Consider the following 27,659-nt stretch of genomic DNA (forward strand, 5'->3'; position numbering starts at 1 on the left):
CAAAAAGTCAGTATATAACGCATACGCACATGCCCAATAATGTTCATAAAACTATCAACGTTTCATCTAATTTTAAAATAATTATTTGACATTCCAGTTGGGACCCGTGAAGGTTCGGGGTAGAATAGGCCTTCAGCAACCCAAGTTGTCGTGAAAGGCGACTATGCCTGTCGTAAGAGGCGACTAACGGGATCGGGTGGTCAGGCTCGCTGACTTGGTTGGTGCATGTCATCGTATCCTAATTACGTGGATCGATGCTCATGATATCGATCACTGGATTGTCTGGTCCAGACTCGATTATTTACAGACCTCCGTCATATAGCTGGAACATTGTTGAGTGCGGCGTTGCACAACAAATAAACAAACATGTAGGCCTATTCCAGTTGGCCGAAAGAGGTGTTATTACACCTACCTCGTCCTAGTAACATACAACATGATAGTTATCTTTATACAATCGTGTTACCAATATTCATAGTGCTTCAGTATGACAGCCGGGTGTATAGTCCTAAACGTAATTGCACATATTAAGAATCTGTCGTGACCCAGTCTTCTAAAGTGCCGCGATTCGCCGTTCAGAGTTGTGTCCCTAGGGTGTGATGGAAACCAAGCTCCTTCCCAGCGCGTGACACCTTCGTTACACACTCGGAGGGAACGTCGGGTAGCCTTGTGGTTAAAGCGTTCGCTCGTCACGCCGAAGACCCGGGTTTGATTCCCGACATGGGTACAATGTGTGAAGCCCATTTCTGGTGTCCCCCGCCGTGATATTGCTGGAATATTGCTAAAAGCGGCGCAAAACCATACTCACTCACTCACTCACTCACTTACACACTCGGTATCGAGAGCTCCGCGAACGGGCTATCGCTGTGAGGAGCTTGTGTCGGAAACATGATGGTGGGTTCGAATTCAAGATTCGCCCTAGTTATGTTTCTAGGTTTGACTGCACTATACAACCGCTTGTCGGTAAACATCTTAGATAGGCATCACGCCGGGCCTTCCTCATATAACTGAAATACTGTTCAAAGCGGCTTAAGTTGCTGCAAGAAAGAAAATAATCTGTATGTTAGAAAAAGGCAAATAGATTGCTAAATGCAACTGAAGGAAGTAAGTGGTGACTCGGTTACTAGGTTGATTGTGTGTCATCATACTCCCAACGGCAACCCTATTGTTCATGATATCAACCACTGTTTTTACTTGATCATGCAGGCTCGATTATTTACCGATGAAGTGAAATGGGGTTGAACATCGCGTTTAAGATTATTTCTTTTGTATACGAGCATTTCAATCTCGTGCTGTACACTGCTCATGTGCGGGTGTGACTGTTTTTACTAATCCGAACTTTTAGTGCTAGCCATGCAGTTGATATTGCATGCCACAGTTTGACATGAATACCCAACTCGGACACATAATGATACTGTTTCCGAACCGACCTGTCCTTGTTTTCCCGTAATTGTCGAACGCCAGGTAACAACAAGTACCACCTCTTAGCGTCTTTTTGGTATGACGTGGCCAGGGGATCGAACCACCGACCTTCCCCTCACCCGACATACGCGTTATCCACCAGACCATTGGTAAACTATATAACACTGCTTTCAATGTTTGTTCGTGGAACTTGTTCCGGCACTACATAAGCACGCGCTATGGTATGACACAATGTGTAATACAGCTGTATGTTTATTAAACAGGTGGTCTCTTCACGGGCAAGTAATAAAAGAAAAATATTATATACTTGTATTAAGTATTTCATTGATAGAAAAGATATCTCTTAGGTAAAGTTGTGTCTCTTCGGTGACATTTGTGTCTAATTTTAGATTGTACGTCCCACCTAAGGTGTCATAACACTTGAGCCAGCAAAGGTACATGCAACTTTTTGATGATTAATTACTGTGTGACCAGATATATGCTCTCGGCCCTATTAAAAGTACATTACGTAATCTAGAAAAATTAAATGCACCTCGTTCATATTTTATAGTCCATAATACTGACCTTTCAATAAATATCATTCTTTCGCACTTAAGAAAGTCAACCCAAACTTTGAACAAAAATAAATGCACTCTGGAACAGGACATTCATTATTATCTTTTGGATTGATTACAAGAATTCGTTTGTAAACACTGATTACCTCCCTTCTGTTGTTTCCGGAAGTGACGTCCGTGGAGAAAATGGCTGTAGAATGAGTAAAAGGGAACTAGATGTCAAGATCTTGTGACGATTTCGCAATGGTTTCATTGGAGATAAACTGATGTGTGAGTTCTGATTCCGATTATTTAGAAACAATTTAGCCTCGGTTGTATCCCTAAAGGGTTTCCTCTTTTGTTTAACAACTATCGTGCAGGCCAGGCCTAGGCTAGTTTACATCGCACAAGAAGAAGAGACAGCTGAGAGATGGTACATGTTGAAAAAGTGCTACACAAATATGTTGTCAATGTTGCCTCGAGGAAACAGGAGCACGTTTACATCTCTTTGGAACTCATGTTTGGGAGTCTTGATTGTGACGAGTACTATCACATTATGGCTTCCTGTCAGGTTCCGGATAACCTAAAAATATCTCGTAATTATCTTACAACTTCGAGGTCCATCATGTTTATGTTGTTATTTATGGCTTCACACAATAGAATTATTTTAGTTTAAATTTTTTTTATATTTGTCAATTGTTTGAATGTGTGTGTATGTTGGAAAGGAATCTTGGCCACCTATTACCACAACCCGCAATATTTAAGAATTGACTTTCACTTTGTGTGAGTTCATTTAGCAGATGAACACACTATGTTTTAAATAGAGTTAACCATGCTCAATTTAATTATTTGGAATCAAATGTGCAGTGTGAGGTTTCAAATTTAATTTTTTTATTAATTTATATTTTAATATGATTAAATTGCGTAAAAAATGATTAAATCTTTTATACTTTTATAAATGAATGTATTTAGTAGTCAAATGATTTTTCCAATTTCCCCCAAATAGTCATTTCCCCAATGACCCATATATATTTTATTTTAAACAACCTACCAACAATGACTGAAAAAAAGGATGTTTCTATCAATATTAGTTTCAGCAGTGCTACGTCTGCCAAATTGTCTTGAAAGACATATGAACGTTGGGAGTGCACATGCTGTGCAAATCGTGCAACCAGCAGAAATCTCTGCACAACAGTTGACAAACCGGATATCGATTTCGTTAGCAATTTTGATTGGACTATGCATAGACGTTAGTCCAGCCAAAATCTTACTCCATACTTCAAGCCTTGTTCGGCAAGGGTAGAAACTGGACTTTTATAGTCAGTTGACTCCCTTGCCTCAGGAAGATGTAAATAACATTGAGCATGTTGAGCTATGGGCCTCTAATTCTAAGAATGTTCATACTTAAGTTGTACCCCTGTGTACATTTGTGAATAATATCACTTTTTCTTGCCTACAATTCAGCAGGTTCAGAAACACTGACTCTGGTGTGTTCCATTTCTTGCAGATCACAAGAGAAATGGCTTACTCATACAACAGAAGTCATTCTAGAAATTCCAGCACAGGTATGTACTGATTATTTCATTCTCATCTTCTTTTAAACATCAGTCAGCATGTGTAAAGTGATTAACATGATAAACATGATAAAGTGCATTGACATTTGAAGATGCAAAAATCAAACTCGCTCACTCAACATGCTCAACTACCTGGCACACTGACGATTTACAGCTGGCAGTGTCAAGTATAATGCAGCGGATGAAAATATGAACTTTTTTAATATTAATTTTCACTACTAATTAGTGTTTGGTGTAACAGCCATTAAAGTAAACATTTAAGGTATGAATCGATATTTTTTACTTCATGTGCGACTAAGAAGTAAGATTGATACTTGTATCGGGAAGTAAAATATCGCGATCCAGCGATGCATTGGTGTATTGCCCCACCACTAATGAACACACCTATTTGTAACCTGTGTATGCATGGCAGGGGTAGATGTCATTGGTAATATGTAACTAGTCCACAGTTCATTTCGGTCTAGTGATGTAGGCATTTGTGTAAACACGGAACGTGACTGCTAAACATGTTAAATGCATGTTTGTTGAATTGGACAGATGTTGGATAATAAATGAGTCTGGCTCTCCTGGCTGACTTTTTGATCATGGTTATTGGATGACGTTTCAGGTCTAGCATCCAGTAATTCTTGTCTCGATGGAGTGCCTTTTAAAGTGGGACCGAAATTCAAACCGCCACCAAGGGTAAGTTTTAGCATTTTGTTAACAACTATGACCTGAGAAATGCATGCTTCAGAATAAATAGTAGATGAACATCGGAATGTTAACTTTAATTTTTAAACTTACCCTATCTCACACTTTGCATTTCTTCCTTCTTCTTTCGATCCTTATGTGGAAAAAAACGTTTCCAGCTATTAAAAGCAGTTCACCCGAACTTACGGGATTACTTTGCGTGACCCATTTGTTGGGGTAGTGACCATGGTGATGCTTGGATGTGTTTGGGCGAATTATTTTTAGAAGCTGGAAACTTTATTCAACCTTGTTTTCACATAAGGATCGGAAAAATTAGGAAGAAATGCATAGTGTGAGATAGGATAAGTATATAGAAATATAACTTAATGTAAAATTTACAAATTGTTGACAAGAAATTGTATTCAATATGATCCATTGTTTCATTATCAGCGACTATGTTCGTCATGTTCATGAAAGTCATTCATGTTTCTATTATAATTACGATCATGACAATCGACATGATCAGCAACATGGTATCAGGGCTTGATTTAGCTATGTATGAATATAATAACATGCACTGTTGCAACCTGTAATTGCAAAATGCAATCAAATATTTTTGTCTGCATGAACCAAGTGCATGTCAGTATATTTCAAATTTTTTCATGACTTGTCCACACAACATCGATCACACTCAACAAATATCTCAATACCTCTACGTTTTATTTACCATACATCGCTAATCCCTGTGTTGTGGGTAATTTGTCATGCTTTCTTGGGCTTGAGGTCATCAAACTGTGGGTACAGTGCCCATGTTCGTAAAATGTATTACATCTAACAGCAATACGTCTCTAATTTATGTGACACTTGTCGCAGATTGGCCTATGTTTGAACTTATGTTTGAACTTTGATCATTTATGGGACCAGAGTGCAATCTGGTTTTGTTTGGTGTAAATAGGTTTTCATGTCAACATGCACATGGTGCAAATCTTTAAATCTGGGTCAAAGTAGAAGGTTTGAGGTGTACACAAATGTTCATCTCATAAAATCCTGTATGCCCCACTGGTGACACATGGAACATATTTATCATTATGTGTAACAAAGACTTATTATTGGTGAGATTGATTGGTTTGTTGTTTAACACCGCACTCAGCAATAGTACAGCTATATGACGGCGGTCTGTAAATAATCGAGTCTGGACCAGACAATCCAGTGATTGGTATCATGAGCATCGATCCACGTAATTGGGATCAATGACATGCATCAACCAAGCCATAGAGCCTGACCACCCAATCCCATTAGTCACCTCCTCTTATAAGCATAGTCGCCTTTTACGGCAAGCATGTATTGGTGAGAATATGGTTCTGTGACAATAACCTCTATCGTGTGACCGACTTACAGTGTCGTAACACTAACAGGATCAATTATGACGTGACAAGCAAGTGATGCTACATCAAAGGTTATATCATGAAGTCATGACAAGACAGCAACTGGCCAATCAGATAGCTGGATTCTTTAACAAATAATTGGGGGCCCAGTCGTCTAAGGTGCCGCAGTTTGTTGTACAAATTTGCGTCAATTTAGGCACGTGATGATCGTGGGTTTGAATCCTGCTTTCCCACAATTATTACATTTCAATGTTTGTCAGCACCATACCCATGTCATGGGTTTCATCAAAGTGGTAAATGTCTGAGCACTTTGGGCTTTCCTCCCTTATTAAGCTGACACATCATTATATGATCATGAATTCTGTTCAAAGCGGCATTAAAGCAGACTTGCCTGCTTACAGGTGTTACAAGCAGTGTTCGAAGGATGCACCTGACGTAGGCCTGTGGCAGGCAGATCTTGTGTTGGGCTCATAGTTTCAAATTTGCATGGGTCCCTATGGCCTGCAGTCAATTTATGTGTCTATTTATTTGTCACAATAAGCTGCAGTTATTTAAATGAGGACCTAAAGATTTTTCCTCGGGCCTGCAGCTTCTAAAATCTGTGGGTCCTGATGGTAGCCTGGCAGTTTTTTTTACTACTTACTTTTTACACTACTTAAGGGGCATTCACACGGTACAACTAGTTGTATACAATTTGTTGCATGCAACACATTGCATCGTGTGAATGGGCAAGTCGGTCCAACTTTTGACGCATGCAACTTGTTGGACGTGAGTTGTACGGAATAGGACATGCTCTATTTTCATGCGACAAGTTGTACGTACGCAGCCAATCAAAACGCGTATCCAAATCACGTGATATTTTCACCTCCAAATGTAAACAATCATGGCGACCCCAGCGTCCCGCTTGAAGAAATTTGAGATGTCTAGAGTGGAAACGGAGCGGTTTATCGGCTATTATGCGTCCCATGATTGCTTGTGGAATGTATCCAGTCCATTTTATTCCAAGCGGGAACACCGACAAGCAGCCTACATCTCTATTGCAGAGATGATGGGTAATGGGATTACAGGTGAGAATTGATGAACATGATATGCGAAGTATCAGCTGGTGACACACGGCATTTGTAGAAGCTGTACTCGTTTTCGGGTATTATGACAATGCGGAAATGGTTAGTTTGGTACATGTGTACACATAGAAGGGTCAGATAACGATTTCATACTTCTAATTCATTGTTTTATGTGATGAACTCTGACCTCTTACTTCGGCGATTGATAGGTGTGTACAACGTACGTCTGCTCTTCGAGCGTGTTCAGACAGATCAACGAACATAAAATGAATCAGAAATACGTGTTCAGCTTGAAATGATGTTGAATTTGAGAAGCTATATCTCATACTATGTGCAGTCACCGATATATGTTATTACAACCCTTTTTAATGTCGATGCACGCTTTTCTGTTTACACTATTTGACCTACATGCGAGAGGCTCCATTGGAGTGATACATGTCATGCTAATGTTGGAATAGAGACCGCTTAAGTATGTTATTCTATGAAATGATAAGGAATATTCCGGCTCAGTGATTAATTATATTTTATCTGGATATTTTACAACAATGAAATATTAACAATCAATCATATTGTACAGCTGCATATATACATACAAAAATCATTTAAATTATATTAGCAACAATTCATATCACAGTTAATTCAAGTAGACATATATTTCCATGATGATTTTCAGACATGATCATAAAGTACATGAGCATATTCCAAATAACAGTCTTACAAATAGTCTTACTTTGTCATGTGTGTGTGTTATCAATCATTATGTTAATTCCACACAGTTCTATAATGTTATCAGATTGTTCACACTAATGAACTCAAGTTCATGTTTATTTATGTTCTTATGTAATAAAACCTAAATTGCTCTGTGTTGTGTATCTTAATCTTAATAAATTCAGTCCCTAAATGTAATATTGAATTACATTCACTCCATCAGTAAACATTGTTAAAGAATCCAACTACCCGTCACTTTCTTGTTTCCAGCATTTGATACTAATATGACAATATTTATGTCTCTTCTAGTTGATCAAGTCCCAACTAAAATTTCTACCTTACGAACATACTATGGTAAGGAGCTGAGGAAGGAGACCCTGTCCAAGAAGAGTGGAGCAGGGACCGATGAGGTCTATGTTTCCACATGGGAATGGTTCCAACTTCTGGATCCATTTCTGAGGAGGCAGGTTCATCAAAAGAACACAGTGAACAACATGGTTGGTGTCATGAAAATAGGCATATTTATCATTATCATTATTTTGTTGATAAAATTCATTCAAATGAGGGCGGCCTGTGGTTAAAGGGTTCGCTTGTCACGCCGAAGACCTTGGGTTCGATTCCCGACATGGGTACAATGTGTGATATACATCTGTACTATAGGTAAAGGGTATTAGAAATATAACTTTAGATGACATGGTCCCATTGCCACTGAACCTGACCATTTGTAGAGAAATATTCTGCAAATTCCTCTCTAACAGTTCTTGCATTGGCAGTGTTTCTGTTTCCCCCTTGCTGGACAAGTGATGTTGCTCTACTCTCTCTTACAACAGAAATATCAGTGCTATTTGATTCTGTGTATACATTGTCACATTTTGTGCGAAGAAAGTTGTGAAGAGCCACAGATGCCATAACAATCTTAATGCCATTTTCAGGTTCAACAGTAATAGTTCTTTGAAATACAGCAAATCTGTTTACAAGTATGCCAAATGCATTTTCAGAGACACGTCTAGCTCTAGAAAGGCGATAATTGAAGACCTTTTTGTCCTCTGTAGTATCTCTAAAGGGAAATGGTTTCATGATATATGTCTTTAGTGGGAAAGCATCATCCCCAACAATGACATGGGGCACAGGTTCTTGGCGTCCAGTAAGGGGGGAAGGGGGTGGTACATTCAGAGTATTGTTCTCCATAGCTGCATACAATGAGGAGTTTGCAAATATACCTGCATCACTGGCTCTTCCATTGGCTCCTATGTCAACATAAATAAACTTATAATTTGCATCAACAAGGGCCAACAAAACAATGCTGAAGAAATTTTTATAATTGTAATACAATGATCCAGAGTTTGTAGGGGCCCGAATGGCAATGTGTTTCCCATCCAGTGCTCCTATACAGTGTGGGAATTGCCACTTGTCACTGAATCCCTGACTAATGTCTGCCCATTCCTGTTCTGTGGTTGGAACCTGAAATTGGAAATAAAAAATAAAGGATAACATTGGAACCTTAAATTTACAGAACAGCTCAGAGAGACAAGACACAGATGAACAGGAGCAAAGCAGCGCCTCTGACAGTTTGTTCACAAGTCAAATGGATACAGAAGACTGCCCTTCTCTGCCCCTGGCAGAGTCAACACCAATCAAGAAAGCAAGGCGCTCAGACAATAACAGTTTGCAAACACAAGTTCTGCAAACACTGAAATCACTTGAGCAAAGAAGGGCAGCAAAAGAGAATAGTGGGGACATGTTGTTTGCTAAATACATAGCGAGTGAATTAACAAATGTCACCAATGACAGAAAGAGACAAGAATTAAAAATAAAAATACAACAATTAATTTTTGAAGCTCAGTTAGACAACTGAAGTGGAACTGTTATTTAGAGGTTATTTATGATGCACAATTTGAAAAACATGAGAGTTTTGACCAAATCTTGTATATGTATTAATCAGGGGATGATGTGGTGCATTTTGTCAATTAGAATTTTTTTAAAAATTCATGTTTCCATGGCAACAATTTTTACTTTGACTCTGTACATAGTGGTGTGTTTTTCCAGACCATATCCAGACCAGTACTCTTTCTTGAAACTGTACACACACAAAAGACCAGGTTGTCAACTGGTGCCTATGCTATTTATATTGTTTTCAATAAACTTTGCTTTCAGGAAATAATTTTTAATAAAAATATCAACAATACCTTCAGGTAATCATCCTTCAATGAGTCATAAATCGCTTGGCAGACATGAGGAATAAATCCACATATTGTGTTGCTTGGTATTCTGTATAGATATTCCAGTGACTTGTAACTATCTCCTGTTGAAAATTAAAAAAACCATAAAAATATGTATTCATAGATTATCATTATAGCATCACTCAATCTTGGAGATAACATTACCTACCATAAAAAGATGTAATACAAAGTAGAATTTAAACTTAAATCAATTATTATATCATTTACAATTGCATACCCACTTCATGTAGTACATATGTACTAATTTTCACATCTTTGAATCAATAACAAATGTAAATGAAACTGTTTCATGGCATCTGGTTATTTACACACTTGTGTCAATTATTATATCACTTTGATATATACAGTTCACAATAATAATTGATGAAAATATGTCATGATCTGAACTTGTAATTATTTTTTTATAGAATAAAAACAACATTAATTCTAACTAACATTTCTAATTAATAAATTCTAAGTAACAGACCCAGAATGAGAATGTAAATGCCAAAGATGGTGGTTGTGTCTCTTAATGTTAACATGCCAATTTAAAGTGCCTATGTATTGGTGTCAAATAAAGAATTGTTTGCGGGTTTTGAATAATTTAATTGAGTAAAATGTAATAAGAAAAATATTTTGAAATAATAAAGCTGTATGTGATCAATTGTGCGAAGAAGAAATTGTCTGCACTTAACATATTTATATTTCAAAACAGACACTTCACATTGATGAAATATACCTGAACATGTACAAAATAAATACAATTCATCTTCAAAATGAGCGTTTATGTTTTCTATGGCAATACATTAAAGATAATAGACTTACAGTGGAAAATCAAGCATTCTCATTCACCCATACTCAGTTTTACTGTTTGCCTATATACTGGTATGATGAGATGTAGCAATGTGTTTGTTGGAGGTAGTGATTGGCCTAATCTTTATTTTAGGTAACGTAACAGATACAATAACATATGCGAAAAGCTGGCGGGCACACAGTTAGACCCTCGTTCAAAGCTCCTCGCACACTTATTCCGTTGATGCATAACAAGCGATTATGCCATTGTACAATGTGAGGAGCATTTGCCTGTTCATCGTGTCCTTGCCCTTCAATAACAGCTGATCACGGGTAAACAATAGATCTCTTTTCGCAAGAGTATACTTACCGGTGGCTAGATAGCGGAGAGTAATGGCCAACTTCTCACCGGGTGGAATGGCATCACGCATGGGGGTGTCTGTTTTGGCAATAAGAGGTGACACGCGATCTAGGAGATCGGTGAAGCTTGACTTGTTCATGCGAAGAAAATTGGAGAAGGCCTTTGTATCCTCGGCTTCGAGCTCAGCCAAAAGAGCGCTGTATGCTCCAAATTGCCCTCGCCTAGCAATCCATGGCCTGACCCAACATGACCGCTTGGTTCTTACTTGTGAACAATCCACAAGCAACGCAACTGTGGCAATCTCAAGTATATCGTCATCGCTATCATAGTCATACGCGGACGCCATGACGTAATGTAAACATCGTCTTAAAAATTGAGATCTCGCGAGATCCGAGTTGTATGCAACTCGCCGCCGTGTGAATGCCGAGTTGTATACAACTTCAGTTCGTGCAACTAGTTGCATGCAACAAATTGTATACAACTAGTTGTACCGTGTGAATGCCCCTTTACATAATGTAGTTCTTTATTTCACCTATGATTCCATCACTCATACAAGTTTTTAATGATTTTGCCAATTTGCAGGTTTTCCTACCACCTGAGTTGAGGGATACAGCCAGTGCCTCACAAGTTGTGAATGATGAAGTAGGTGCAATACAGTTGTCACTTCAGGCTTTAAAAAAATAAAATAAATGGTTCTCAGGCAAATAAACAGATGTTGTGGGAAAGGGCCTTCCAACATAAATGTATTCCTTGCCTGAGTAAAATACTGGAATATAGTATTTGTCTACCGTTGGACTTTATATTTGAGGATTTTTTTATTTAAAAAAAAAATGGAAATAGAAATAAAACGTGCGGCAAACTTCATGATGATGCAGGAGGTGCCTGGGAACCAAGACTATTACTTTTTTTAATTCTAATATCTAAGACAGAACACACCAAGTTAAACTGCAGGTAACATGAAACTCTGTTCTGTCATTTGTGACTTGAGTGAGGGTGGTTTTGTCCTGGGACCATTAGATTCCGTTGATAGGGATGTTCCCGATGACTAACTTAGACAATTTTAGTGTCGTCCACCCTAAATAATCAATCAAGTGACACCACAAACATGGCAATGCTTATTTTGTGACAGTGATGTAATTGTGATATATCTATGGGATGGTTGATGAAGTGCTTGCTCAGGATTCTGAAGTTGTGGGTTTGATTCCCACATGGGTAAAATGTGTGTCCATGTCTTGTGCACCTTCCCTGAACTTCCTGAAATTTTGCTGAAGCTGCATTCACTGCCACTATTATCCTGATTATTTCTATGCTGCTGTTTTTTCCAGTACCTGTTTGAGACGGAAGATGCAGTGTTGCGGTGGGCACAAGCCAGAGAAGAGGCCAAGGTGGAACAAGAGAGGCTGAAGGCAGAAAAAGTGGCCAATGCCATCCAGGAGTTATCTCAGCCACAGGATTCAGATGACAGTGATAGCTCAGATGGGGGGGAAAACGGAACAGCTGAGGCACCATTCCAGGGAAGTGCATTACTCCCCCAGCAAGCACCTGCACTTCAGCCCCAGCCAGCCCTTGCTACAATGTCCAATGATATCCTCACACCAGTTCCTATCATGCCAGCAAAGACTGTTGAACCAGCTCAACAAGAAACCACAAAAACTGTTGACCTTGATCTCGCCCTGTTTGAGAGGGAGGATGACCCATTTGAGAATGTTGAACGTCAGTTGATAAATGAAATGGAGGAGCTCAAAACTCTGTTAGGGCCTCTAAATAATCCACCATCAGACTTGTCGCCTAGCAACAATACAACTAACTGTGATACCAACATGTCAAATAACACGTGCAACAGTCCTGCTCTTAATGGCGCCATGTCAAAAACAGATGTACAGAGCACAACAGCACAACAGCCTGGCAGTGATGGGGAGAGGTTGGACAGACACAGTCCAGCACCAGTGTTCGTTCCTCAGAGTCAGCCCTTTGAGGAGGGCGACTATGTTGAACTGAGGCTAGACTACAACAGTCAAGGGAGTAACAGTGTCTCCTTCAAGGCCAGTGACAAAGAGACAGTGGACAGTGTTGACAACAGCAGCCCCAGAGTTGATCCTGCTGCTAGCAATAAGATATACAGACAAGTGTTACCCCCTATAGGTACCCCCATGTCCAAAGTCCGACCAGTGTTGTCCCCAGGGCTTGATAGTTTAGCGAAGACATTAAGTGAAAACACTGTCCCTGAGCCCAGTGCGGCGGCTGTAGCGGCGAACCCGTCGGCTGTTAGCAATGGCGTATTGAACAAGTACAGTCGACATTGTGAGACTTCTTCTGTCACATGTGCACAACAGAGTGAGGCAAGTATGAGAACGGCCCGAAGTAACCCTGACTTGTACTCCGATCATAGCAACGTGTCTACCGTGTATCCTCTCTCTTACTCACCACCGTCAAGACCGTCGTCAGGACAGGTGGGTTGCCTGCAGTTTAGGAACATGGCTGAAATGCCTACTGACACCCTGGCCCTGTATAAATCATACCCCTTGACCTACAGTGTCAGCTTTGTTGAGATCATATTGACACAGTGATGATGGGCTATTTGATTCTTTACAGCATTACCATCAGTGCTAATCAGTGGCCGATGCTTATTTAATTATGCTGGATGAGTGAGTTATTACCAGATTTATAATATTCCTGATATATGCACGCATTAGTTAATACCAGACTAATAACATACCTGACTTATGCATGCATGCATGCATGATTCTTTGCATACATCCTATTTCTGTTGTTTGTCTGATTGTTGTAAGAAATTGCACGTTACCATGGTTACATTTAATTACGGTAACCATGCTACGAACTATTCCAACTACTAATATTGTCTGTAATATATCGTTGTTTCTTTGTTGTTTTTGGTTTTGACTCTTCAGGAGTTTGAAGTCAGGTCTTTTGTTTGATCAATTTTACAAGCTATCAAAAATAATTATTTTAATCTGATCTAATAAGATTGTGATAAACATGATAAACATTTCCTTCTTAATAATTATATTATTATTACAAGTATTAGACCTCATATTGATATAATTTTTCCTAGTATCCTAAGTTTATGCTTCAGCCTCATGACCTAAATGTTGTGTATATTTGCTTGCAGACCTGGAACCCCTACAAGCCCCTGCCCCCGACACCTGACGTCATGTCCTCCTCGGTGCACTCCTCCTCCAGCAGCTCGGACCTCACCAGTCCCTCCGAGTTTGACCCGTACACAACCCTCTCCAGCGAGGCGCAGAAGTTTGCTGCTAACCTCATCTCCATGGGCTTCTCTCGACCACAGGTGGCTCGAGCTGTACATAAACAGGGAACAGACGAAAAACAGGTGAGGACTGCATGCTTATTTAATTAACTTGTTTTGGTTTTTTTAAAAACTCTTTTATCTATATCAGATCTGTGGGCATAATATTCTTTACATTTATATGGTTACCTTTACATTGAAATTGTGGTAAATTGGCAGGAAGCTAAAAAAATAGAAATAAATAAACATCATATTTAAATTCAATGTCATTACATTAAGTAATACGTTACCACTGTTATACCGAGGCTGTTGTCTCCCACAACTGCTGCTATAGCGAAATCTACCACAGAGATCTCAATTACCTCATGCAGCACGTGCGTAACCACCTAGCTGCCATGTGACACCCTTCACTCTTGTCTCCTTCGTCTGCTTAGCAAGACGTGTTTTCTCCTGCTGAAGCGTTCCTTGAAGATTTGGTGATATTTATTATAGTTTATTCTCTAATAAACTGTGTTTTTATGGGTCGTTGCGGTAGCTACGCTTGGTTATAATTTTCCCGCCAAACGAAAAAATTTTCCCGCCCTTTTTTCTATATACTTGCGGGGTTCGCGTATGCACGTTGTGTTTTACGTTTCCCCTGTTCTTGTATGTTTTGGGGGTTAACATAACTTATTTCTTTAATAAAAGTTATATGTGTATGTTATATGTTCACATTGCTCGTTTATTTTCTTGTGAAAATGTTCGTTTGTGAATCATTGTGGTGCGTGCGTTGTAACCATGTTTTGTTCTTTGTTTATAGCAAACAATCAATGTCTGACATGGATATGTCCCCAGTATCCACCCCCTCTACCCCTGCTCCTAGGAGTTGTGGGGTGTGCAGAAAGTTTTTGTCGTCCCGGGATCCCCACGATCGTTGCCCGCGGTGCAGGGTTCCTTGCGGGGACACCCGGTGCATCCTGTGCGAAGGTCTGGGGCCTGCGGAGTTTGAGCGGTACCGGCTGTACGTACAGTCCGTCTCCACCCCTGTGGTGGCCGGTTCGTCCGGTCGGGGTCCCCGTGCGGGTACCACCTCCTCGGCTGCGGCGGATCCCCTTGCGGCCCTCGGGCTGTCTGGGGATTCCGTCGCCGCATTGTTGTCGAAACTTGTGGACTCCAAGCTGGCGGCCTTATCGCAAGATAGGCCGCTGGCTGTTCCGTCCCCGGCCTCTTCGGTGGCCGCGGGGTCCACCGGTAAAGCGGCGGATCTCTTGGCGGCCCGTGTGCTGTCCGGGGATTCCGTCGCTGCATTACTTGCATAACTTGTGGACTCCAAGCTGGCGGCCTTATCTCAGGATAGGCCGCTGGCTGTTCCGTCCCCGGCCACTTCGGTGGCCGCGGGGTCCACCGGTACGGCGGCGGCTCCCGTGGTCACCGGTCCTTCCCCCGAACCGTTGCTCCCGCTATCGGTTTAGGACCGCGTGGCCATGGTTTAGGACCTCTTTGAGGACATGCCTCGGCCGGTACCGCGGGGAATCCACGACTGTGGGTTCCTCCGAGGTATACGATGAGTCTTCCGACACGGCTTTCCCCGCATCGACCTTGCTGCGCGGTTTCAAGCCTTCCTTGGAGAACGCCTTCGCGGCGGCCTCCGGTCGGGGTCTCCCGTTACCTCCGACGTCGTGGAGAAAGGGTTTATTCCCGGTACATGACCTTGCCTTTCCCGAGGCTGGTCCTACCGCGGAGGCCCATGTTGAGCGGTTGGGTGTCCGTGCCCCACCGGCTGCTACGGTAACGCAAGCTACCTTGCACCAGCTGGACTCCATGTCTCACTGAGACACTTACTTGGCTGCAGCGGCCCGTCTGGTCGAAGGTTCTCCCACGGACCGTGACCAGCGCATTTACAACTGCCTGCTCAGTTTAAATGCTTCCCTGGAGTACGTTGCCGAGGACTCTCGGCACACACTTGCTCTTGTTGGGTCCCTGCATAGGCGCCTGGGTGCCGCTCCTAACCGGAGCGCGCCCCAGACTGCTGCGGCCTGTAGGTCTAAGGGGTCGGGTTCTTCTCTGGGAAGTAGCCCCGCCCTGAGGGCTCCAGTATGGGCAATCAGCTGCCCTTTCGCGGGAAGACGAGGAACTGGGGGGAGCCCAAGTCGTCGACGGACGGCAAGGGCCCCTCCAGGTGACTCTCATTGGAGGGGTTCGTATGCCGACAGCGCCAACTTCGGTTGGCCCTTAGGTGAACCCGAGTCACTTGGCCCTGGACAGTTGCGCCTGCCGCAACCTGTCAGGGCCCCCTCTCCTTCCCCAGTGGGAGCCAGACTCCAGACTTACTGTTAAACGACCCGTGGGTGGTCAACACGATTCGGGACGGCTATCGGCTTGATCTCAAAGCGAATCCGTTGCCCCGTTGGCAGGTTTCGATTCGGAAACCGATCTTCCCATCCTTGCCGATGCCATCGGCAGGTTGGTGGAGAAGGGGCAGTACGGGAGTTAGCTCTACTAGAAATAACACCGGGGTTTTACTCCAGGATATTTCTCGTTCCCAAGTAGGACAGTGCCGAACTCAGAATGATTCACACGTCCGCTCCCTGGCTGTTCACCCGGTTAACCACCCCCATAGTGGGGTTCCTCCACAGGAGGGGTGTCCGGTACTTCGCGTACCTGGACGACTCGCTAGTAGCAAATCGAATGACGGACACCCTGTCACGCCATCTCGATTTCGCACGTCGGCTCTTGGAGCAATTTGGGTGGATTATCAATCTCCCCAAGAGCGAGTTAACCCCTTCTCAGAACTTGCTGTTCATCGGAGGTCGGTTCAACACGGTGTCCCATCGCCTCTTTGTCCCCCCAGACCGGTGGCACAAAATTCAGGCGATGATTGCCAAAGTCTTAGCGGTGCAACAGACTGTTCACTTTTGGGAACAGCTGTTAGGGCTACTTGTATCAGCCCAGGACTGCACCGCACGGGGTCGTCTCCAACTCCGCCCGCTGCAACGGTTTTTAATCCAGTTGTTAGCAACGGAGGTGAACAGTGCGACCGTCGCCCTCCCGGATCTGCTCCGTCCGCATCTGGAGTGGTGGACGGTCCCTTACATTGTCTTATCAGGAGTCTCTATGCGGCCCTACCGGGCCACGTTGACCCTGTATAAAGACGCCTCTCTAGTGGGCTGGGGCGCCCATCTAAAGGGGGAGGTGAGCTTGGGGCTGTGGTGCGTAGACGAACTAGGTCTTCACATCACTTGTCTCGAGTTCAAGGCAGTGATCAACGCAGTCAATCACTGGAAGCATCGTCTCGTCGACGCTCGGCTCATGCTGGCGACCGACAACACGACGGTAGTGTCCTATGTGAACAAACTGGGGGGAACCCACAGTCACTCGCTACTCGATCTCACGTTCGAGTTTTACGCTCTGGTGGACAGTGTCCCGTGCCAGATACGCGCCCGTCACATCCAAGGTGTGCGGAACGTTCTGGCCGATGCTCTATCGAGGCCTCAGGATCCGAGCCCCACAGAGTGGATGCTGAACCCAGTAGTGTTTCAGTGGCTGTGCGAACGTTTGGGTCGTCCGGTGGTCCGGCAATCAACTCCCGTTGTTTGTATCACCAGTCCCGGACCCAAGGGCCATCGATCACGATGCTCTCGCGTTAGACTGGACGGGCTTGGTCGCTTATGCTTACCCGCCGACAGCATTGATACCACACATTCTAAGCCGGCTCCGAGGAGTTCGCTGTCGAATGTTACTGATCGCGCCCATGTGGCCGAACAGATCGTGGTACCCCGACTTGCTGACCCAGGTCACGCAGTCGCCACTTCCACTGCCTGTGAGACCGGATCTCTTGATCCACCCTCACACCCGTCAGCTTCATCCAAACGCAGGGCAGTTCAATCTGCACGCGTGGATGTTGTCACCGAGCGTCTGAGGAGTAAAGTTTTTTCTCGCCGGGCGTCTCGGGCATACGTTAGTATGCATCGTGATTCTATCCAGAAGGTGTACATGTATAATGCACTTTGGGTTATTTTCACGAAGTGGTGTTGTAAACATCACATTCATTCGCCAGATAAGGTATCTGTGCAGGATATTGCTCGTTTCATGTCTCACTTGCGAGAGACCCGGAAACTCTCCGGGGGTTCCATTGCCAACTATGTCTCGTCCGTGGCTACGGTACGGGACGTTGCTATGGGTACCAGTCTCTCCAAAGAGCCGGTGATACGGGGTATTATCAAGGGTTTCAAACAGCACGATCTTAAGAAGGGCCGCCTTCGGGCGACGGCCTGGGATCTTTCCCTAGTGTTGCAATCACTTACGGAAGCTCCGTATGAACCCTTGCATAGTGTTTCGTTCCGGCATGTGACTTGGAAAACAGCATTTCTCCTCTCCTTTGCCACGGCGGCACGTGTATCCGAAATTCATGCACTCGATGTCGCCAAGGTATGATTCGATAGGGGTGACGAAGGAGCGGTCCGCCTGGGCCTGCTCATGGGCTTCGTCGCCAAGAATCAGAGAGTCGGGCAGAGAATTCACTGTAAGATCACTCAAAGAAATCTTACATCCTGCTGATACTGAGGACAGAGCGCTGTGTCTGGTTAGGGCCCTTAAGTATTATCTTAAGGCTTCGAATGAACGTAGACAAGGGCGTGACCGTCTGTTCATATCGTGTAACCCTAATCGCACGGTTGACATAACTCGCAACTCGATTGCGTTGTGGCTTCGTTCTGTCATCAATCTGGCGTACCGGTCTCGGGGGTTACCGGTAGCGGGGTCAAACCCGCACGAGATCAGGGCGCTGGCGGCGACATTTGCCCTACACTCGAATATCTCTGTTCGCAGAATATTACGAGGTTGTTACTGGCGTTCTGACTCGGTTTTTGCCAATCATTACCTCAAACAGGTCGCTGATGCCGTCGTGGAGAGTGTGCACCGTCTTGGCCCGCGGATCGCGGCGCAAGCGGGCACCTAAGGGGTGTGCCCAGCGCAATTCCGAACTCCTCAGGCGTCTGACCTTGCACGGTGGTCAATCTGGGTCGACTCCAATGTTCCCACTGCCGTGGGTACAGGAGTTGGGGTCCCGCAAACCAGCGCACTCACACCACAGGTGAGGGCGGCTTTTTGTGTGCTTTGTCCTTATTTGTATTTTGACAATTATGTCTTTAATTGTCTGTCGTGTATCCCAACCTTGTGATGCATGCTTACAAATACTGGAATTAGGTCACGCGCCTAATGCATACTTTAAGTAGGCTTGCTCTGGGATATACGGTCTGAATGAAATTAATTTCCCTCTTTTCGACTGTTTAACCTGATCTAAGATTAAGCTCACGCGGATACAGTGTTCTCATCCGCTGCTGCGATGAAATACCTATCCAGTGGGGCTGTTTGGAGTCACCAATCGTTTTGGCAATGACGATTGAGCCTTACGGTATGCGCTTGACAGTGCTTTGGTATTCCTATAGGGTAATGCCTAGCTAGGTGCATGCGCATCGAGTGCTTCCGCCTTGGTGTTTACTTCCGCTGGTCGGAAGGAACGCTAGCAGTCAGGATTCGGGTTGTAGGTGCTCCCCACCGCCTACTGTGGTAGTCAGCCTCGGTATAACAGTGGTAACGTATTACTTAATGTAATTTGTAGAATTTTCCTATTCGGAATATTCTATAAGTAATACGTTACCACTGGGCTGCTGCCCGCCCGTCCGTCCCCCGAGCACTTGCTCTCGCAGGAGACAAGAGTGAAGGGTGTCACATGGCAGCTAGGTGGTTACGCACGTGCTGCATGAGGTAATTGAGATCTCTGTGGTAGATTTCGCTATAGCAGCAGTTGTGGGAGACAACAGCCTCGGTATAACAGTGGTAACGTATTACTTATAGAATATTCCGAATAGGAAAATTCTACAAAATTACTGGAATGTCTGGTCTAGACTTGATTATTTACAGTCCACCGTCATATAGCCGCAATATTGCTGAGTGCAGCGTTAAGCAAAAAACAAACAAATGATGACATAGTTCAGTGCAATAATGCGAGACAAACCTGGCCTATTCTATAATCAGCCAATCAGAAAATGGTGGTCCATTAGTGGGCATGGCCTTAGTCCTTTTCATTTATGGAAACAGAAATGCATAAATTTGCTTGGTTAACAAATGAAATAGTTTCTTGCCACTTGACCACCACCCAGTCATCTGTAATGTCATTAAAAGCCCTTTCATAGAGTATTAGACATTCAACATGCGTAATTTCAGTCAGAACATTCTTGCTTGTATCAGAAATAAATCAATTGCAGGTGATGCTATACCTGTCCAACCTGTACATATTACTATACATGGACATCAGGCAGTTCAGTTTAAGTCCCTGTGGACAGTGTAGACATTTAATTTGACTGTGGTCTTGTTTTCAGGTGGTGGAGTACTTGTGTCATGTTAACAATCTGGTGGAGAAAGGATTCAATCCAATCCGTGCTGAGTTGGCACTGAATCTGTTCGACAACAATTTCCCAAAGGTACAGTTGGCTTGACTGCGTTTCATTTGATTGAACTTATATGTTTTATTATACCCCCGACAAAATGTCGGGGGTTTATAGTTATACCAAGATTCCGTCCGTCCATCTGTCTGTCCGAAAACTTTGTCCGCACGATTTCTCTTAAACTATTCAGTGGATTCATCTCAAACTTAGTACATATAATCTGTGTCATATGGAGGGGTGCAGTCAAAAGAAAAAAAATTGTTTTGATTAATTTTCCATTTTTTTATGAATTTTTCAAACCCTAACGTCCGTCTGAAAACTTTGTCCACGAGATTTCTCTTAAACTATTCAGTGGATTTATCTCAAACTTAGTACATGTAATCTGTGTGCTATGGAGGGGTGCAGTCAAAAGAAAAAAATTGTTTTGATTAATTTTCCATTTTTTTATGAATTTTTCAAACCCTAAAGGCTAACCCTATCCTAGCTATTTAATTTGTAACTACTGACACACTAGGCATGTCGGGAGTATTAGTTAGCCACGCTCACTTTTGCACTTGTTTAACCATGTTATGCATGTTTTGAAACCATGATGGACGTGGGTCAGTGGTCTTGGTTGCCAAGTGGTTAAAGCGTTTGCTTGTCATGCCGAAAATCAGGGTTAGATTTCCGACATGTACAATGTGTGAAGCCCATTTCTGGTATCCCTCGCCGTGATATTGCTGGAATATTGCTAAAAGCGGAGTAACATCAAGCTCACTCACTGTTAGTGTAACAGATGCTGGTTGTGGGCTGCCTAACAAATTAGTTAGTGGAGGTACCTGGGATAGAATCATGTACTGCACAGACCTGTGAAGATCCAGGTTAGATAAGGTCTTCAGCAACCCATGCTTTCCCTAAGAGGTGACTGCTTGTCGTAAGAAGTAACTAACCAAATTTGGTGTTCAGGATCGCTGACTTGGTTGATGCATATCATCGTATTCCAATTGGAGGGATCGATGGTCATGATGTCAATCACTGGACTGTCTGGTCCAGACTCAATTATTTACAAACCGCTGTCATATAGCTGGAATATTGCTGAGTGTGGCGTTAAACAACATACAAACAAAAAACATCTCATAGGACAAAGACCCCATCAGTTTGTGAATGCAAGATGAAAAAGAGGTAACAGATTGCCCATGGTTTGTCCACACACCGGCAGATCCAGGATTTTGAAGAAGGGGGCTGTGTACTGCGTACACATTGGGCTTCACTGCCATTAACATGATTGTGATACCTAAAGTTCAACATGGTGTTAAGACCCATCTTACCCAATCTCTGAAATGAATGGATTGCTTGTACTTCCCTGTTTTTGGTGTATATGTTGATCCACTAATGATTGAGAACAAAGAATATTTTGAAAGAAATCTTGAAAAAATGTTGAACATATATTTTTACTTATCCTACATTACTCCTTAATGCATCTGCTGCTTACCTGACAGACCGTCTCCATGGTCTAGTGGTAGAGCGTTCAATCCCCCACCGCGTCATACCAAAAGAGGTGAGGTGAAATTGGGTTTAACGTCGCGTCCAAGATTATTGCACTTATATAGCGACGTTCATACCAAAAGACGTTAAAAGATGGTACTTGTTGTTACCCTGTCTGGTGCTCAGCATTAAGGGGCTAAAACAAGGACTGGTCGGCTTGGAGTCAGTAAACTGTGTCTGAGTGGGGTATAGATGTTAAACTGCGACATGGTATCTCTGTGGGCTAGCACTATAAATCGACATCAGTCCGGACTAGTACAAGCAGCCACACCCACCCACCCACCCACCCACACACACACACACACACACCCACACACCCACACACACACACACCCACACACACACACACACACACACACACACACACACACACACACTTGAATGCACATCGCTATGTAAGTGCAATCTTGGACCTGGCGTTAAACCCAATTTCACCTCACCACCGCTTACCTGACAACAAAGAAACAGCACCTGGTGATGGTCCTTGATGAAGAAAAAATGATGTTTTCACATTCGGTCTACTTTTGAAAGGACCCATCGCCACTATCCAAATGTAAAAAATATTTCGATTTTACTTTAAAATTATTTTTTTTAATTGTTAGCTCTTGATTCAAGAAGGATGTGTTAGTGAGGTCCTATACACTGAAAGGTTGGGTAAAGGTTATTATAGTTTTAGGGATGTAAAAGAGACTTTCTTGTTTTCAAAAATAGGACTGAATCTGAATAGCTGTCTTGACGTGGCACATTGTTCATATTTCAGGCTGAGAAGTACCTCGAGATGTTTGTGCAGTTCCAGGAATTAGGATTTGGTGAGGACAAGATCCGAGAAGCCCTTGTCAAGGAGAACATGGATCGTGACAAAGCTTTGGACTTCCTCACTGCGTGACACACGCCACCAGATAGAGCTGACACCGTCACTATGATCAACCTCCTTCGATTGTTAGTTCTGTTACACGATCTTTTAGCCATGTGTAGTACATGTACAACTACAAGACAAAACACTATGTTATCTTGATCAGTCAGTTTATTTTATATTTTTGTTCTACTGTTAAATTTGTTTTGTCAACTGGAAACATTTACTAGTGTGACATTTCACTGTTAACGAAACCAAGTCGTGTAAAATGTGTCATGCCTGGCTTGATGCACAGAAATAGTGGAGGTAACTCCAGAACCAGTGTTGCGAGGTGGGGATATGCATCACTGTAGTGAAATGGTGTGTGATAGCTTCACCATTTGTCCATTGAGATTTGTTTTCAACTTAGTGATCTCCTGTTTAACCTCAGTCTAACAGGATGACATGTTTGATTGCAGTCAGTCATAAACAGCATTTCATCCTAGTCCACGACAAAGTAACTTATAGGTTTAATGTAATGCACCCTGGGATCTGTCACTGAGGTAACTCAGGGGTTAGTGTTGCAGATCATCACAAGGATAATGTGTGTGAAGCCTTGTCTTAAAATACCCTTACTTGTTCACATTAGACACCAGCTCCATCACTAGGCCGTGGTATAACATACCAGATTTGTCACTAGGCCAGGTATAACACACCAGTTTTGTCACTGGGCCATGGTTTAACACACCAGCTCTGTCACTAGGCCGTGGTATAACACACCAGTTTTGTAACTAGGCCATGGTATTACTCCAGTTTTGTCACTAGGCCATGTTATAACTCTAGTTTTGTCTCTATGCCATGGTACAACACTAGTTCTGTCACTAGGCCATGGTTTAACACATCAGCTCTGTCACTGGGCCATGGTATAACACTCCAGTTTTGTCACTAGGTCATGGTATATGACACCAGCTCCATCACTAGGCCATGGTATAACACACCAGTTTTGTAACTAGGCCATTGTATTACTCAAGTTTTGTAACTAGGCCATGTTTGATTGCAGTCAGTCTAGTTGCAGTCAAACTAGTTTTGTCCCTAGGCCATGGTATAACGCTAGTTCTGTCGCTAGGCCATGGTATAACTCCAGTTTTGTCACTAGGCTAAGGTATAACACACCAGCTGTGTCACTAGGCCATGGTTTAACACATCAGCTCTGTCACTAGGCCGTGGTATATCACACCAGCTCTGTCACTAGGCCATGGTATCACATGCCGGTTCTGTCACTAGGCCATGGTATATGACACCAGCTCTGTCACTAGGCCATGGTATAACACACCAGCTCTGTCACTTGGCCATGGTATAACATGTTGGTTCTGTCACTAGGCCATGGTATAACATGCCGGTTCTGTCACTAGGCCACGGTAAATGACACCAGCTCTGTCACTAGGCCATGGCATAACACACCGGCTCTGTCACTAGTCCATGGTATAAAAAACACCAGCTCTGTCACTAGGCCATGGTATAACACACCAGCTCTGTCACTAGGCCATGTTATAAGACACCAGCTCTTTCACTAGGCCATGGTATAACACACCAGCTCTGTCACTAGGCCATGTTATAACTCCAGATTTGTCACTAGGCCAAGGTATAACACACCGGCTCTGTCACTAGGCCATGGTATAACACTAGTTCTGTCGCTAGGCCATGGTATAACTCCAGATTTGTCACTAGGCCAAGGTATAACACACCGGCTCTGTCACTAGTCCATGGTATAACACACCAGCTCTGTCACTAGGCCATGGTATAACACACCGGCTCTTTCACTAGGCCATGGTATAACATGCTGGTTCTGTCACTAGGCCACGGTATAACACACCAGCTCTGTCACTAGGCCATAGTATAACATGCCGGTTCTGTCACTAGGCCATGGTATAACATGCTGGTTCTGTCACTAGGCTATGGTATATGACACCAGCTCTGTCACTAGTCCATGGTATAACACACCTGCTCTGTCACTAGTCCATGGTATAACGCACCAGCTCTGTCACTAGGCCATGGCATTATATGCTGGTTCTGTCACTAGTATATGGTATAATACACCAGCTCTGTCACTATTATATGGTATAATACACCAGCTCTGTCACTAGGCAATGGTATAACATGCCGGTTCTGACACTAGGCCATGGTATAACATGCTGGTTCTGTCACTTGGCCATGGTATAACCAGCAGCTCTGTCACTAGGCCATGGTATAACATGCTGGTTCTGTCACTAGTCCATGGCATAATACACCAGCTCTGTCACTAGGCCATGGTATAACATGCCGGTTCTGTCACTAGTCCATGGTATAATACACCAGCTCTGTCACTAGGCCATGGTATAATACACCAGCTCTGTCACCAGGCCATGGTATAATATGCCGGTTCTGTCACTAGGCCATGGTATAACATGCTGGTTCTGTCACTGTGCCATGGTATAACACACCAGTTCTGTCATTAGGCCATGGTATAACGTGCCGGTTCTGTCACTAGGCCATGGTATAGCATACCAGCTTTGTCACTAGACCATGGTATATGACACCAGCTCTGGCACTAGGCCATGGTATGACACACCAGCTGTGTCACTAGGCAATGGTATAACATGTCGGTTCTGTCACTAGGCCATGGCATTACATGTCTGTTCTGTCACTAGGTTAGGTATGTATGAGGGTGAATATTGATGAAGTCAAATGATTCAGAATAGATGAGTTAGAGTAGATTTATGGTAGATTGATCATGAAATAGCCAAGTGATTTACTTTTGTTTTTAGGAAGAATACTTTGAAAAACTGTGATATTTGTGAGCAAACACACCAATGATGGAAACACATGTTTCTTAAGAAAGCTACTGTGTGTGGCTACAAGTTTGTATATCTGCAGTAGAAACTTCCCCATATTGATATATGCGCATTCTCATGTGTGTGGGTAGGAGTTTTGAATGAACACACATCTGTCCGGGACATGACCTAGTTGCTGCTACAATGAGAGCAGCGGGATGCAGTCATGTTACTCTTCGTCATGATGTTTACCAGGGTATATATAGATGCTGTGGCACAAGAAGTGCCTGATTATGTCTAAGTTCTGAAATAACTAAGGCAGACAAGTGATATTTTCAACATCATTTTTGACAACAGCATGTTTCTTATTTAGTATTGGGCATGATCTTGTGAATCGAAACAGCCCATGCACCCAGTCTTACGAATTCCTCAACGAGCAGGTGATTAAGGGCAATGTTGATATATGGTAACTGAAGTGAAGAAACATTAAGTATCAATTCAGAATGAAGGGTTCATGTATAGAGCTCAACATTTGCTAAGGACCAAAATAGTCATCTTCAGTTTAAGGTGTGGTCCTTAGCAAATGTTGAATTGAATATTATTTAATGGTTAGAACATTGTCATACTGTGTTGCCTGCTTGTAGGGCCCATCAACAGTATTGCTATATTGCAGGGCTTGCCAGGAGAACTGTGTTGTAGCTAATGTTTTGTCTTTTATTATTTGCTCATTGTCAGATGAGGATAAATTGAAGCCAATTCTTTTTTTCAATTGTGCAATATTAACAGAGATCTTATGTAATTTCTGCTGTCTTTCTATATTCATGATGTTTGTAACACGTTTTTGTACTTTTGTAAAGAAAAACAATTTTAATTTAATTATTGTATATCATGTCAGTTTACTTGATCACAACTTGTATGTATTACTATTAAGGCCAGCCTGTTCTTTTCTTATTTCGCAATCGGCCTGTTGCAAATTTTGCAGAAGTACAAAAAAGGTCACTGGATTAAAAAAGGTTTCATTAAATGTATGTGGGTTTTTTCATATCCCCACTTGTTATGCTTGTTGAAATGTTTTAGATCCTTGTCTTTGAAAATGTATATATGATTTACAGGAGCTTTAGGTGGGACATGCAGAATAAAAAGTCCATACAAACAGTGATGAAAGTCTGGCCTACAAACAACTTGTGATCCTATTTTCCATGCATGATATTATTAGCGTGATAAGCTGGGATGTAACCTCAGTGTGTGTTCAAGGATGTATCTACACCTGCTTACAAGCCAATATTTGTCCCCAAGTCTGCAGCAGATGCCAGTACAAAAATTCTCAAATTAGAAATTATATTTTCCTAATGCATGTAGTAAGATTATGATGAAATGCTATGGCTTTGTTGTGGCAACTTGTATTACACAGATTACAAGACAATAAAGAGGCAAAGGTTACAATGATTAGTTGTACAGTATTGTATTGAATGCAAGGTTAAATACCTGTACGAAAATAAGAACTACGAACGAAAAATCCCAATTTTGAAAAATAACGACTTGTTTCAGCAATTTGTCTGCCAGAGGCACTGTGTTTGGAATCGTAGATAAATCTGTGGTGTTGATGGATGTGACTATGTTTATAACTTCCCAAGTTTGGTAAGGGAATACTGTCTGTGGTTGGGTGTTACGTGAGGTCGAAAAGGCCTGTGTATAAGTAACCTTTGTGTCATAATGTGCCTGGTTACCTGGTAATGACCCAACCCTGGTGGGGGATTGGTCCAATGTATACTACTCAAAAGAAGTTAGGGCATGACAGATTAACTGTAGTAATTTGAAAGGATCATGTGTTCTTTAACTTGTTTTGAGTACTATATATCAGAAGAAGTGACTATAGTGAGGATCAGTTGGTCACCTGCCTGATTGTGTGTCATCGTGTCCAGACATATGATGTCATTGTTCTTGAGATCAAACACGGATTTACCTGGCCCAGACTTACCTTTACATACAAGCCATTGCAACATGGCAGAATGTTGCTGACTGTGGCATATAACAACATTCATTCACCAGTCTTTGTTTAATTAAAACAAAAATAGA

General features: G+C 42.7%; 3 protein-coding genes across 5 annotated transcripts; 2 read left to right on the top strand and 1 right to left on the bottom strand.

The window, feature by feature from the left end:
• The first annotated feature begins 2,124 nt into the window (after positions 1 to 2,124).
• LOC124142398 (ubiquitin-associated protein 1-like) lies at positions 2,125 to 27,029 on the top strand. Of its 3 annotated transcripts, XR_006862177.2 has the most exons (9): positions 2,125 to 2,243; positions 3,460 to 3,517; positions 4,134 to 4,207; positions 11,307 to 11,366; positions 12,050 to 13,174; positions 13,855 to 14,076; positions 20,352 to 20,453; positions 22,702 to 23,722; positions 23,755 to 27,029. XR_006862177.2 is itself a non-coding variant. In XM_046510848.2 (8 exons), exons 2-8 carry the CDS (start codon positions 3,472 to 3,474, stop codon positions 22,825 to 22,827), a joined length of 1,755 nt encoding a protein of 584 aa, XP_046366804.2. In that variant the 5' UTR covers positions 2,125 to 2,243; positions 3,460 to 3,471; the 3' UTR covers positions 22,828 to 27,029. The 3 variants fall into 3 exon arrangements, 2 of the variants coding, with proteins under 2 accessions (XP_046366804.2, XP_046366805.2); XM_046510848.2 differs by having other exon boundaries at positions 22,702 to 27,029; XM_046510849.2 differs by having other exon boundaries at positions 12,050 to 13,063; positions 22,702 to 27,029.
• On the top strand, positions 6,464 to 10,348 carry LOC124114165. The gene is made up of 3 exons (XM_048399567.1): positions 6,464 to 6,647; positions 7,662 to 7,849; positions 8,866 to 10,348. Exons 1-3 carry the CDS (start codon positions 6,464 to 6,466, stop codon positions 9,205 to 9,207), a joined length of 714 nt encoding a protein of 237 aa, XP_048255524.1. The 3' UTR covers positions 9,208 to 10,348.
• Positions 7,881 to 11,214, bottom strand: LOC124114164. Its single transcript, XM_046474733.2, has 3 exons — positions 10,734 to 11,214; positions 9,539 to 9,654; positions 7,881 to 8,813 (listed from the first exon to the last, which is right to left on the bottom strand). The coding sequence occupies exons 1-3, from the start codon at positions 11,185 to 11,187 to the stop codon at positions 8,037 to 8,039; spliced, it is 1,347 nt and encodes a 448-aa protein (XP_046330689.2). The 5' UTR covers positions 11,188 to 11,214; the 3' UTR covers positions 7,881 to 8,036.
• Positions 27,030 to 27,659: the final 630 nt, after the last annotated feature.

Source organism: Haliotis rufescens, unplaced genomic scaffold (assembly GCF_023055435.1).
Source record: "Haliotis rufescens isolate VD_foot unplaced genomic scaffold, xgHalRufe1.0.p SCAF_1, whole genome shotgun sequence".
Taxonomy (NCBI): Eukaryota; Metazoa; Mollusca; class Gastropoda; order Lepetellida; family Haliotidae; genus Haliotis; species Haliotis rufescens.